At 38.5% G+C, this 15,197-nt stretch overlaps 1 protein-coding gene across 5 annotated transcripts in view; it reads left to right on the top strand.

Moving 5' to 3' along the window:
• LOC107583269 (nuclear factor 1 B-type) overlaps positions 1-15,197 on the top strand; it is a 97,436-nt gene that overhangs the window by 55,405 nt on the left and 26,834 nt on the right. For all 5 annotated transcript variants that reach the window (XM_016269431.1, XM_016269435.1, XM_016269434.1 and 2 more), the window contains exon 3: positions 14,700-14,753. In XM_016269431.1, the coding sequence (XP_016124917.1) occupies positions 14,700-14,753 (54 nt within the window). The remainder of the gene's footprint in view (positions 1-14,699; positions 14,754-15,197) is intronic.

Raw genomic sequence — 15,197 nt, 5'->3', positions numbered from 1 at the left:
AAATCATCATGGAAATTTTATTTTAACTGTGTGGGGCTATTCAATAAGTTCCCATCAAGTCACAGACCATGGCAGAACTCTCTTGAAATTTGCTTCTGCACTGCTTGTTTTTGCGCTGGATACTTGGTGTGCAGGATTTTCTAATAACCTTGAGAGGAGTCTGCGCAGGCCCCAGTTCAACGAGTGCATATGGCATATTTCTCTTCAGCGAGAAGAGACCGCCCCTGCTGGAGGCCCCCACCCCCACCCCACGTGCACTGCAAGTCACTGGAGTTTTTTCTCTGTCCTAAAAAGTGCTCCCTGTAGACATGCTATATGGCCTCTCACAGACTGTCTCCATGAAGGAAATGCATTATGTGTAAAAGGAATTCCATATGGTGACATACGATCTGTATAATTCCTTCAAATGATAAAAAACCCACCTTGCATGCTCTGCTCTTTGTGTGCTTGGCATAAAAACGCTTAAATAAAGGCCCTTCCCCCAGCATTTTCCTTCTGTATCTGCTTTAGCTTTGTGGAGGATCTGTTTTACTGTACTTTTAGCGATGTGACACTATGGCCTCCCAGGTTTGCCATAGTAAATGTTTACGAATGGAGGCATGGGCTGTTCCAGGTGAGGCATGCCAAACTCGAGTGGCTTGGATTGCGGCCCTAGGCCACGGATGGGAAGTGTTGCAGCACCTCTGCCAACCGCCTGGGAATGTGGCCGAAGCCCTGCTGCCTGACGCCTGCCATTGGTGTCAGCAACAAGATTGACCTCACTTCTAGGGAACGTTTGGAAAAAGTAGTCCAGTATTGAAGGCTGGGGGCCTACGTACATGCAAAAAGTTGCCAAGAGTGTGAATTAGTGTGTCAGATGATACAGATCCAATGGTGGCTCTTTGATATCCCCCCCCCCAGTTCCCATGATGCAATGGCATGTCTAGGCCCGGCACAGATAACATTTTACAGCCTCTGCAGGGTAGCGCTAGGGGAGTATCACTTGAACATCAGTCTCTAATTTTATAAAGCAACACGATTTATTGTGGGGAGAACAAATTTCTGGGCTGTTGTTGCTTACATTGGTTAAAGTCTAGTTACATTTGCAAAAACCATGCTAATTGGTTAGAAACAAGTGGGAAGTATTTTCTTATATGTCAGTTAGAAGAGCATCAAGAGTTATAGAACTTGTTGCTGAGTGTGTAAAACATGTCCATTTCTGGTTTGGTGAAATAGTTATGAACATGTAGTAAATAAACACCAAGTGCTGAGCGAAGGCATTTGTTATCATTGCCTTTTGGGTCAATAACACGATGATGACATCATTTAAAAAAATACTAAAATTCATTAATTCATTCATACATTCATTCATTCAAAGTTCAGGAGGGATCTTTTAGTCGGGAACCACATGTAGGGCCTACCTTATATTGTTGTATAATTATATTACAGTTACAATGATGTATCCATTTGTGTGGTGTGCAGTTTTACTCTGTAATGAAATGAAAAGGTAGCTGATCAAACGTTTATGTGTTTATAGCAGTGCCATACAGGGCAGAAAAAGGCAGTAAAATGTAGCTGGGGTTTTTCCTCAGACGATGGAAAATTGCTGAAGGCAATAATAATTAATGCACATGATGGTAGCATACCTGGGCTGTAAAAAAGCTCAAAAGTGTTCAGGCCATTAGAATTCTTCGTTAAGTAAAGAGACAGAGTGTGCCTCTGAGCCCTGATCTTCCAACGTGCAGCAGTAACTGAATGGAAACAATGTGTGTGTTGTCTAGAACAGTGGCAATGGGTTGGTGCACTGGAGATCTTCAGGGGTGTGTTGGAGGGGTGGTTGTTCGGTGTTGAAAAACTAGATCACATCACACCATGTACAGTGAGCGCATCGGGTTGTTTTCCTCTGCTTTCTTTTTTTCACTTCTTTCCTTAAGTCCTGCCTCTGAATCCCACAAAACACAAAAAAGAAGACCCCTCTCTCCTTCATGTTGTTTGTCTTCCTGAGTTGTGTACGAGAAGTGCACGGCACTTCCCATGTGTGACAACGCGGTCACCTTTGACCCATTGAACGGCATTGCTAATAAAGAGAAACTGGGACGACGGAAGGGGACAGGTTTGGCTGTTAAGAGAAAAAGGTCTGCTTACGTTAGGTCAAGCAGAAAGTCGCAAAGAACAGAGGAAGTGGGAGAAAAAACAACAGGAGAAGAAAAAATGCCGGACGGGAAATTCCTGAGTTGGGTCTTGGAAAAGTTGACTGTTGGGACTAAGAGTTCCATCCGCCACTTCATTCTTATGAAGGAGAGGCAACGTTTGCACAAAAGAGCTCTTATGTGATTAACATGTGAACTTGCCTTTTGAGGTCATGTGAACAAAAACCGTAAACTAACATCTCAGGCCTCCTAATGCTGCTTTGAGCTCTCCCCCTTTTTCTTAAGCCTTCCCCAGCTTCCTTTCCCTCTGAGAGGTGTCTGCTAGGAGGTTTGTTAAGAAATGCCACCTTTGTAGGTGAAGGAGAATTAACAGGCCTCCACTGAATTCATCTGCATGACAGCTTGGCATTGTTCTTTATATCATTTTAGTGTTTTGGCAACCTGCCCCAAAACGAAACCGCACACAAAGACCTTTTGCATTCCATCCCCTAAAGAGAGGGAGGGTAGCCTTTGCCACACTGTGCATGAACGTCTGCTGAAACTTTTATTCTAGACTAAAAAAAAAGTTGGATACCGTTTGCTTGATTGTCTTGTAACCTCTCGCAAGCCATTATAGTGGCTCCTTTTATCTTTGTATATGTTTGCTTAGAATTGATAAAACCTGAAAGACAGCATTCAGAGGAACTGTGAAAATAAACAGTGTTTTCTTTTTGTAATCTCTCAGACGGCATTCTCAATTGACCTACTGAACATACTTTTAATGAGATGTTTGTTGAGACATTTTACTAGAAGTAGATGCAATCTCTTTTTTTGGGGAGATTTGCAGGTTACAGAAGGATGAAGACAGAGCTGTTTGCATAATAGTTTTGTTATTGGAAGCATTCCTCATTTTGCACCAGGACCCCATTCTTTAATGCCAGGCTTTGTGTAAAATTGTTTATGGTTTTAGAACAACAGAATCTGAAATTCATTTAGTGGTTCCTCTTCTTACCATCGCCCATATAAACTGAGCACTGGAGCCAAACCACATGTTACTGTTGAAGCCCAAGGCCACCCCGGCAAGCCAAAGAAGCACATGGAGGATTTGCCTGCCTGAGCATCTGCCAGGGATGAGGGATCCTGTCACGTGAATTATGGAATTGCGTCGCTCCATTCTGGTGAGCTGGCCGGAGATCTTTGAGGCTGTTGGACAGTTACTGCAGCAAGACCGGTCAATTGGCCAATCGCCTGCTTGCTGACCTTGCAGCGGTCGTGTGCGCTCTCCAGAGTGAAAAGAGAGCCTGCTTTATTATGCTTGTATTAATCATCAACCGCTGGCTTTCTGACACTCTTCACAGGAAAGGCTTTGTCAGGGGAACACCATTTTGTCTTTGCAAGCTGTTTCATGCACTTGCTACATTTGCCAGAAAGAAATATTGTGAACTGAAACTTTTTGTTTTAAATATGACTGCTTTCTCAAGAAGCTAAATTACATAACTGTCCCAGAAAAAAACAAAAAACAACAAACAAAACATCACTATGGGGACAAATTTCAAGAAATGGAACTTATGGTTAAGGTCACTGGTTGACCATATGCTAAAAATACAGTTGGTTCTTATGATGGATTTTCAGACTGATGTTTCCTTCATGTTATATCAAATACACCTACTGAAGGACAGTACCTGATAGTTACAGCAGCTGTTGGCCAAATCGTGGCTACATGCTAATCTCAGTAATACTTTGGTTATTTGTGCATCTGTAGCTTGGCAATGAGGTAAGCATGTTACAATATTTAAGAATTTTAGCTCAGGCACTTCTTGGGCCTTATGTCAAAAGAGGCTGTAGAGATTTGATTCTTGAATATGTATAATTTTTCAGAAATGGTCACCATAAAGCAGGGCTGTCCAATCCTGTTCATAGAGGGCCACTATCTTGCAGCGTTTAGTTCCAGAGACAATTGGGATATCATGATGAGGCATATTAATGCAAAGACATTCAAATCTTCAAACAATAGCTGACAGGATTACGTATTGTCAAGGACTCACCTTTTAAAGCCACAACCAACAGCGACATAATTGTAGATACATGCATTTTAAATTCGATCCCTCAGCTTATATTGGCTTATGAAGATCCTTTGTTTACACCAGAAGCATGTTTTCCATTAATCAAGGGACTATCTGACTAAACTAGGGACATAAGGACTCATAATTCAGCATTTTATGTAGGTGAGAATAAGGCACTGAATGTCAAGAGTGGTTTACAGTTAATAGAGTGCTGTTGCACTGAGAGACACCTGCAGCCTCTATTTTAGCCCTGGCTGAGGTTTTTTCGGTGTGCACTGAAATTAGTGGTGTCGTAGCACTATAAAAGTGCTCAGACATCTGTTGGCTATGTTGGGAGTCAGTTTTTATGTTTGTAATGACACATTAAACTCAGTGTTTCCTCCCATCTTGTTCCAGAAACGTGTGCCAGTGGAGCTGTCTAAATGAGTGTGTGCTTTGTTTCTTCTTTGTTTCGGGCCAAGATCTTGCCTTAGATGTGGCATTATATGATCCAATAATTCCCTCAACATCCAATTTAGGTTGCATGTGTGTGTTTGTGTGTGTATATGGGTGCTAAACAGTTGCTGTCTGTCGCCTCTGGCCCAGCTGGAGTGAGGCCATACTTGGGTACTATGTGTCTACTGTGCTGGCACATTGCCCCGCCTCCTCGTGCTTGAGCTGACACCCCATTGGCCCTCACTACAAACGGAAGCTTGACTATCAGGTGAGGTTGGCACTGTGATGACTTTTAGCTGAAAGAAAATCAGTTGCATAAGGGATGCTGTTCTGTGTGCTTTTCCATCCTGCATCCCAGTTTGCATACTGTGCATCCTAAACACTTTTTATCTTTGTATAAAAAGATTATAATTAGTACAACCCGGATCATGTTAAAATTGTAAGTCAAAAGTGTGTTGATATGAAATGATATGCTTTTCCGTTGGATTTTAGATTTAAAGTGTGAATCCATGTATGCTGATATTGCCCACTACCCCTTATGCAATGTAAGATGACAATTTTGTGGGTTAAATGTCAGTGAACATATAATTTTAAGGTAAACAATTTAGCAACTCGTACATAACAACTGGATTTGAAACACAATCTTTACTGATTTTCTTCACCAAGATTTTTTTCTTTTCTTCACTTGTAATCAGTTCTTCGATATTGGATCTACTGATACTGGATGCCACTTGGTTACCTTGTTAACTGGTAAAGTAACTTAACATTTTAACTGAACAATATATAAAAACTATTTCTGCACTTTGGTTACTAGGTGCTTATAAATAATCAGTATCGGTGCCAATCGTAAAGAAAACAATATTAGTTCATTTTTAAAACATATTTTTACATCACTAGCAAACTAGCATAAAATGTGCAATGTGGAGTGCAACTTCAGTCTGTTCTCAGCCACAAGTGTGTCCTCAAGTGTTTCTCAGTTTTTAGAACTTTTTTTATTTATTTATTTTTGTATTAATTTTTGTATTATTTATTTATTTATTTATTTTTTAACAAATCTAAAGAATGCACTTTTAATTATTGTTTTAACAAACCACAGAAACCCCTGAAGCATGCTGGTGTAGATCCTGACTAACCTGCTTTGGTTTGCTACAATATGCAAATATTGTCACCTAGACTGCTAGCATAAACTGTGCATTCTATATTGTAGAGTAATTGAGCTCCTCCATAAATTCAACATTGTCTGATTCATCATTCCTCGGCATGTCATTTATTTTGTTCATGTGAATATAGCTTTAAGGAGAGTAACTGCACATTGTGTACAAGAAAGATACACTTATTATGACATGTCCTGACAGTGGAAGCATAGCAAAGTGGTTAAACAGGATTTCTTCTCACACTGTGAGTGTCCAAGTATGCATGCACCGATGTGCGAGCAATGCTAATTTGGCTTTTAATTTTTAATTTTTGAGAATAGCAACCTGGTGAGCTTGTAACTGATAGAATAAGCATAAATTATTGCTTTAGATGATTGGTTTTGTTTTGAACAATAAACATTGCGAGCTGTGACCTGTGCAGCACGTGAAAGGTTAATTCTTGCCAGGACTTGCACTGTGTAAGCCAACACTCTCTGAAAGAGAAAAGTTTGTTCTTAGCTTGCACTCTTCCAACCGGGTAAACATGAGATGAAAACAGAAGACATCATGGTCTGTCTTAGTTTACAGGTTTGCATGGAGCTTTATAAGTTTTCACAATTGTCAACTTAGATATCCAACGACTGACTAGTGGATGAGTGAGGTCGTAGATTTTTTTATTTTGAATTTAGTTTTAATTTAATTACTTTTATTAATTGTTAAAATTAATCATTTAAGTCAATATTATGTTTTTATTATTATAATTTGTAGTTGTAACTTTGTTTTTACTGTCAGGTTAAAAAGGCATCTCAAGACTCCCTTTTACTGTACGTCAACTAGCCGACTTTGAATATGTGTAGTTTTGCACAAATTTTCACATACACTATACTGCTACTGATCATAAACATACTCCAGGCATTGGCCTCCCGTCATGTCATTCACAACTTTCTTTCTCTGTGTGTCTTTCTTCTCCTTCATTTTTCTCAAGCCATTCCCCTCCCCATCTCTCCTCCTCTTAACTACTTGTGCGGAGTTAATGGACTGTTTTGGCTGGACTCCAACCACTGAGTGTCACCTCATTAGTGTTCCTCTCAACAGGAGCTACGTACAGCAGAATGTCATTGGTTCCCCCCTTCTGCTTCCTCTGTCCTCGTCCGTAGAAGCCTCCATGAATGGGGAAATGTGCATGCATAATTGAATCTATAGTCTCAGTCTCTCCATCCCTCCCTCCCTCTTTCTCTTCACTCCTCCCTTCCTCACGTCTGATGGCTACAAAAAGGCTTGGACATTTGCCACAGCTACGGATGGATCAGGCCGATGGTGGCATCCCACGACTCCACGCACACCAGGGGCGGACTGGGGCTAAAAAGTGGCCCTGGAGTTTCTGGCACAGAACGGCCCACCACACCATAAACCCACCAGCTCATTAAGCACAGAGTAATTTTTAACACCACTTACTAACATAAAACATATAACTCAATACGGAAATAAAAATGCTATCTATTTTTTTTTATTGAAATTCTTATTATTAACATTAATTAATGACTGGCGTACTTCTTTACATTATAATTTAGCTTTAAGGATGTATGTAACACATATATCTAAAGTTAAATGCCTACCATAATATCAGTCCATATGACACGATGCTCTGCTCTGCTCTAAAAGACTTGGAATGTAGTGCAGAATGTGGACTGTTTTTTTATGGTGACTTTCTATTGGTCCTTCAGAAATCATTCTAATATGCTGATTTGCTGCTCAAGAAACATTTCTAATTACTATCAATGTTGAAATCAGTTGTGCTGCTTAATATTTTTTTATGGAAAATGTGATACATTACCATTCAGTAAGGTAATATAAATATAAATAAATATAAAACTGTTTTCAGTATTGATAATAATAAGAATCATTAGTAATAACTGATCATAAATACTAACTGATAAATTCAAGCAGCAAAACAGCTTATTAGAATGATTGCTGAAGGATCATGTGACACTGAAGACTGGAGTAGGCTAATGATGCTGAAAATTCAGCTTTAATCAGAAATAAATTACATTTTAAAATATATTTAATAGAAAACTGTTTTAAGTGTAATATTTCATTATATTATTATTTGACTGTATCTTTGATCAAATAAATTCAGCCTTCTTTCAAAAAACAAATAAATAAAAAAGTCTTACTTATTTCAAACATTTGACCGCCAGTGTAAAATAATGCATGTGAACTTGCAAATTATATTTTTATTATAGCACTATCACTTTCCTAATCATGGCACTTAAAAGCAAAAGTTTTCAGATTTACAATGTTCCAGTGTAAGTTTGAGAATTATATTTTATGTTGTTTTTTTTGTTTTTTTTAGACACGTGAAATTACAGAAGAAAGCCTGGATAGAGATTTACAAACATTCACTCTTATCTTATAATGTGATGAATAACGTAAATGGCATAAAGAAATTCGAAAAGACTAAATAAAGAAAATTAATGGCTGTCATTTAACTTTTTTTATCGTAAACATTTGGCAAATATTGCTGAATTGTCTTGTCATGTTCAGCTGCTTATCTTACCTCAGCTCACATTCAAGAGCCGCGCAGCTCAGCTTCTGTGAACAGTAAATCTCGCCTTCTTCGACGAGAGGGGGGACACTTGTCAACTCATTGATGGGTGTTATGACTAGGAACTAAGGTCTCTTTGGAAAGAAAGTGTGACTAAAGATTGTAAGGCCAGATGCAGCAGTTGTAGACGAGTTTGATTTGACATGACCTCTATAGGCTTCCTTTGTTACTGACGTGGAAAGTACACACACACACACACACACACAGTGGTCTGGTTATCTTGAACGTGACGGATGAGCCACCCTGGGTTCAGTGTTGTGCTGACATGGGAACATGTGTACATCAGCGCTCTCTGCGTGATGCAGTATGCATCTCAGCTATTGTGTACGCTTTATGGCTTTATGTCTTTATTAACACAGTGTTATTGTGAATATGTGTGCCCAAAGTTGGACATGTGTGTGTGTGTGTAAGGTGCCCTGAGTGACTTGTTTTCCCAGACACTTCTTTTATTTGCAATTTTTTGAGCCGCAGAAGGCAGTCTTAAATGCACACAATTTATCTTTTGTTTCAGTCTTGCTCTCTCTCTCTCTCTGTCTAGTTTGTCCTAGCATGATCCACCCCACTCCTATTTAACAGCCCGTCCTGTCTCTACTATTGTTAGGTCCTTCTTTTCAACTCTCTCTTTCCCACCCCTTTTCTTTCTCTCTTTCTGCTCAATCATTCATCCCTGGAGATTCTGACTTTAGCCTCTCCTCTTCATGTCTGCAATCAAGTGCTTGAACTTGGGCGGGAAACTGAGGCCAATTGAGGATGTGTGGCTGGGGATAAACTTTTCTTTTTTTGGAAAGGATTGGGGGGAGGCAGGGTGTATGTGTCTGTCATTCGGGCTTTGGTCCCACTTTCACACTGTGTCTGTGTTTTGTGTGTGTGTGTGTGTGTGTGTGTGAGTAGATAGATTGTGTCTCAGAGAGGGTCAGTGTATGTTTCAGACTGTGTGTGTAAAGTCTGTTGTGTGACATGCAGACTCTTGTGAAAGGATATTCGATAGGAGAAAACTCGAGCTGTAATCTAATCAGAGCCTATAATAAAAACAGTCCAATTATAGACCTAAAGATTTTCAAATACAGGAAACCCACTAAACATTTACATTTACAAGTATTTACGTTTACTTGTCATTTAAATAGGCCTATTTAAAATATATATATAAAATAATATCCCTTTGTATAATATGCATTACCCCTTAAAAGTTTGGGGTATGGTATTTATTTGTTTATTACTGTGCTAATAATAAGAAATGTTTCTTTAAGAGCAAATCAGCATACTAAAGAGTCATGTGACACTAAAGGCTGGCGTGGTGATTTTTGATCAAATGTTTGCACCCTTGGTGAGCATAAGACATTAAACATCTTACCAACCCTCTTAACAAACTTTTGAATGGTAGTGTATAATATATATTTCTTTATTCACATTTGTGTAGTATATTTATGTTATGCCTATTTATATTTTTAAAAAGTCAGTTTGTTAAAACAAAACATTGCTGCAATGCAGTTTTGAGCAAAATTGCAGCAATGCAGTTATCAAATTGAGTTTCGTTTTTTTTATTATGTGAGAAGAAATATAAGAAATGTATGGTTTGCACTTTGAAAAAAAGAGGTGTTTGACCAATATTAAGTATTCTAGTGTGTGTTGTGTAGTATTCATGCAGAACATTTATTTATTTATTTGCATTTAAGATTTTTGCATTATATAAATCATAAAAGCATCTAATATATGTAGTATTATTTAACAAAATACTTTGGCATAGACACATTACGCTTAGCATGCGTACTATTTGTTAGTTGATATTTCTGTCTACATTCTGAGCAGTTTTGAGATATTGAGCTTCAAAGTTTTTGCGTTCCATAGACGTCTGTAGATAGAACCCTTTTTGTTTTGTAAAAAAAGTCCCAAAATGTACACAGCTTACAAAAGAAACCTCACATAATTTAAATAAGTTGTCACAGAATAAGAATATGTGAATAACTAAATTTTAACAAAAATGTCAGATAGAACCTTATAATTCCAAGGTGACGATTTTTTAATTAAATGGTTACATAAATTTACAGAAGTGAGGTGGCATTAACTGCACTATGAAATGACCATCAGCTCATCTATAATTGTGCTTTCAGATAAGATGCCGGCTGGCACGAGTCTTATCTGACATTCACTCTCTAGAGCCCTAAAGCTGGCATGCTGCTCACTATATCTGTTTGGGTTATAGCAAACTTTGATAAAGAGCTGTGATATATCAACAATTGCCGTAATGAAGAGAGGGAAAAAGTGGATAGAGTAACAGATAGAGAAAGATACTGAAAGATTGATGTAGATAGGCACTTTTTGCTGTATGTGCACTAATGTCACAGCCGTAGTGCGAGGTTATAAGAGTGGGCGAGTGACCAGCACACAAACACACTCTCAGTCGCTGGGTGTCACTCACTCACACACACACAATATTTACAAGATTGCAGCTGTACCGTTCAAAACATTTCGGCCAGGACTGGCCATAATTAGGAGATATTTTTGCCTCTTAGTCTCCTCTGCTGTCTCTCTCTCTCTCTCTCGCTCTCGCTCTCCCGCCCTCTGCTTGGCTCAGGACTCAGGATAGAGTAAGAGGAGGAGAGAGAGAGCGTTCTTGGCTCAGGCCTGGTTTCTTTGGCAAACATAACAGTACATGTGTGCAGCTTTCTAAAATGGCTGCCAGACGCCTCCTCCTGAAATGTCGACGGTATGCACGCATCAGGTCTGTTTGCGCGTGCGTTTGCGTGTGCGGGGTGGGGGTGTGATACATTGAATTAAAGTTGCTGAAGTATGTGATAGCTCTCAACCACGCACAAAACAAAGACTGCTTAGATTACACAGGAACGGAGCCAAGTGTTAGTGTGTGCGCTTTGCGTTTGGGTTCATAGATCCCAGATTCAGGTATTGGAGGTATTCATCCTGCATAGTGAAATTACCTTACGGTTCTGGAAGAAGTGCAGAAGGTATAATTGTGACAGCTGTATGGATGCGATCCAACAGATAAGGTGGCACAAAGATACATTGACGCATCGTATTTATGAAGCTCACGCGATCTGCAATGAGCTCATCATGCTTCTATTCATGTAGATATGATCCTAGATCAGATGTCTTCATCTTAGATTTTAAGTTGCCAAGGCAAGCGTCATTATTACTTTTGCTTACAGTATTCAACAAACCCATAACTTTAAAGGGATTGTTCACCCAAGAAGGGAAATTCTGTTATCATTTACCCTCCCTCGCGTAGACTTTGCTGAACACAAAATATATTTTTGAAGAAAATTATAAACTAAACTATTTTGGTACCCATTGACTTACATTGTTTGGATAAAGAAGAGAGACTTTTGTGTTCCACAAAGGATAGAAAATTATACAGGTTTGAAATGTCACGAGAGTGAGTAAGAATGACAGGATTGAGAGCTCAAATTGCTTTTTAGCATGGTGACACCAAGAAGATGGTTGTCAAGCCATCATTGAGGGTCTGTGATGTTGAATCGGCACAGACTGAAGAAAGTGAAGACCAACTGATGAACAAGATTCATATTCGGTCACACTTTAGTTTGGGGACCAATTCATATGATTAGCTATAACTACTATTAACTATTTTTGCCTCAATAAACTCCTAATTTTCTGCTTATTAATAGTTAGTGAGGTAGTTGTTAAGTTTAATGGTGGGGTAGGATTAAGGGATCTAAAATAAGGTCATGCAGAATAAAGCATTAATATGTGCTAATTACTATTAAACAGACAATATGCTAGTAACATTCATGCTAATAATCAATTAGTTAAAAGTAAGATCTGGTCCCTAAACTATGTTATCTCATATTCAAAATGATAAACAAGCGTAAGACTGCATATCCAAAGTTCTATTTCCAGTTTTCCATTTTGAATGACAAATATAGACTACTGCCACCTGATGGTATGGAGAGTTATTTCCTCTCACACAAAACGTATGGCTGTAGGCTTTCATTGACACTAGTCCACAGTGTGTCACAGCCTTTAAGGAGAACTCAGCTGCTGCTTTTCTAACCCATCAGGCTTTTAATTGTCACCTGGAGGATGATAATACAGGTGAAAAAATACCATCAAGCTTTTAGAGAACAATATCATGGGACTTGGGAGTGGGCTCTTTTGACTCTTATGGGCCAGTGAGCAATGACCTAGCAACCCTAGGAATAGCAACCGCATAACATGCTACAAACCACAACCTTAGAAACTGCACTGCGATACCCTGGAGTCTATTCAGAGCACCCTACCATCATGACGAATAGTTTAGCACATGCAAACAGCTCACATTTTCTTTAGTTACTGTGCAAAGAAAGAAAAGATTAATTTCCCCTCCTCAGTCTGCCCTCTCGCTTCCTTGTTCTCTCCTTGGACAGTTTATTTGTTTAAACAAGTGGCAGGGCTGTTGGGTGCCAAGGGTTGTTGTGCTTGAAGAAGCTTAGAGTGTTTCTGGGAGCTGTCTCTCTTTTACACAAAGACACATACACACAATCATCTTCACCCTGGCCAAACTCTTTAGCTAAATGTTGTTCAAAATCCCTTACCATGTGTAAAACACAACCGCATGTGTGTGTTCTATTCCTTCATCTTCATCATTGGCATGGTAGGAGATGTCTTTAAGCAGACTGATGGATGGTGTAGAAATTGTATGTGAATTGGGGGGGTTGGCATAGGAACAATAGTGTCACAATAACGCTTCTGACCAATCAAAGATCAACCTGCTCTTAACCAAACAAAGAAAAAAAATGTCAACGCTTAATGCAGAATAGCTCTTAAAAATTCTCACGAATGCTCTAGAAAAAAGTTTCTCTGGGCTTTTTTTCTCATTAATGTATGTTGTTCCCTTCCTTTCTTTGTCATTGTTGAGCTGAAGCCAAGAACATTCCGTATTTGCAGCTCTGTTTAATGGTCATTTTTGAGGAGGTGGGATTTATTTCTCTCTCTATTTCTTTACCTCTCCCCTTTAACTTTCACTTCTGAAAAGGAGCTCAAGGAACTCATTTTCTCTTTTGCATTTTGTATTTACTGGCCAAGCCAATATATTGGCATCTTAAGATTGCACTGGCTGATAACAGTGTCGAGTTGATCATTTAATTAAAGTTTTAGTCTCCTTTAGATTACAAGACACCCTCTGTGATGGCTTGTTTACGCATTGCATTGTATTGGTAACATATCAGATATTGACTGATATTACTTTTTTAATGATTATAGAATCAGTCCATACTGGATATATATTGAATTATATTGAATAATTCATAATTAATTGTACAAGCTCATTTCTCCCATTTTGACATTTAGGTTACTTATGCTGTCATTTAACATTTACCTACATTTAATTTAGATTGTAATATCAGCCACAACATGAAAATACTTGTTGCTTTATTGCTACAGATTCAGATTTTTTTTTTCAAAGCATCCCTAATATTGTGCTTGTTGTGATCTTGAAAAAAGCTAATTATTAGTTCCTGAAAAGACTGGGTGAATGTGCTCCATTGGAGGTGTGCCATTAGCAGTATAGAATCAAGGGAGGACCCTCCTAAAGGTTCTGTAAGGTAACATTGTTAATCATGTGAACATTAAAGCACACATCACCAACAGACAGGATTCTTCTCCATCTTATCCTCCCCCACTCTATTCTTTTGCTCACACCCTACAAGGTGGGGTGAGTGTTGTACATGTGTGTCTCCATTTTACTTTTGTGAGGAACGTTTCAGCTTTGCCATTGCCCGTTCTTACATTCTGCTTTTCTCCCTCCCTCTTTCGTCTCTTTTTCCCCCTCACTGAAGAAACAAGCATGCTTCTGCACACATCTGGCCTGTTCTGTCAGGACCCAGTAAATGTAGTTTCCTTTTCAGGAAGCAACGAAGGGGCAGCAACGACCATAACGGCTATCTGCTATACCAAACTCCACAAACTTTTGTAAAACCTGATGATTCTCCAGCATGACTATTTGTACAAATTCACATGATCTGTGTCACAAATGTGTTTATTTTGTTAGTGATCTAGTTCAGAATATGAAATATTTCTTATATATTTTATATATATATAAAAAAAAAGTAAAATCCATGTTGTAAAAATTCAGTTTATTTCTAGGTTTAAATGAAAAATATCCCAGTTTTAAGTGTGGTCTTTTGGATCGTATTTATTCTTTATACATTATGTATTTCTATTGCTCTGATATAGATTTTTTTCTGATTTGTTAGTCTAATGTCTAAAAACCATAAGAGCTAAACAAACATGAGGAAACACTGCAAGTGGATGAGAAATTACAGTCAAGTGCAGTACTGTCATCTGTAGATCTACTGATCATTCTGGGTTTTGTGTTTTAATCCACCACATTTATTTGTGTTTTCAGACTTGCAACAGTCAGGAAGTCCTAGCAACAATGAGCCTGGCAAGAACCCTCCAGGTATGTCAACACAATATAGAAATGCACTAACTTCTGCAGTAAACTACTGCCAGGAGTTGGTGTACCCTTAATAATGACACACCATAAAACTATTAAGGCCTCATACAGATAAATCTGCAAACCTTCCTGCATGACATCCATTTTAGGTGGTTGTTTCAGTCTCATTATTCATTATTTCATTTTGGTTACCACAGTCATAGAAAATCTATTTTTAAAATTGTGATATATTTTTTTTTTTTCTAGGGGTGGGAGTCCCCAGACACCCCACAATGTGATATTATTGTTGGGTATTGAGAAAACATATATTGCAAAATTTGCCATTAACAAATCCTTCAAATGAGGTCTCAAATAAACTCTTCAAATATGTTTTAATTGAATGAATATTTAGCAGCTGCATTACAGCTAAACTTGGAACTTTGCACAGTGCCAATATATATATATATA

Source organism: Sinocyclocheilus grahami, unplaced genomic scaffold (assembly GCF_001515645.1).
Source record: "Sinocyclocheilus grahami isolate Dianchi unplaced genomic scaffold, SAMN03320097.WGS_v1.1 scaffold52.1, whole genome shotgun sequence".
NCBI lineage: Eukaryota > Metazoa > Chordata > Actinopteri > Cypriniformes > Cyprinidae > Sinocyclocheilus > Sinocyclocheilus grahami.
This window is presented reverse-complemented; position numbering and strand designations above follow the sequence as displayed.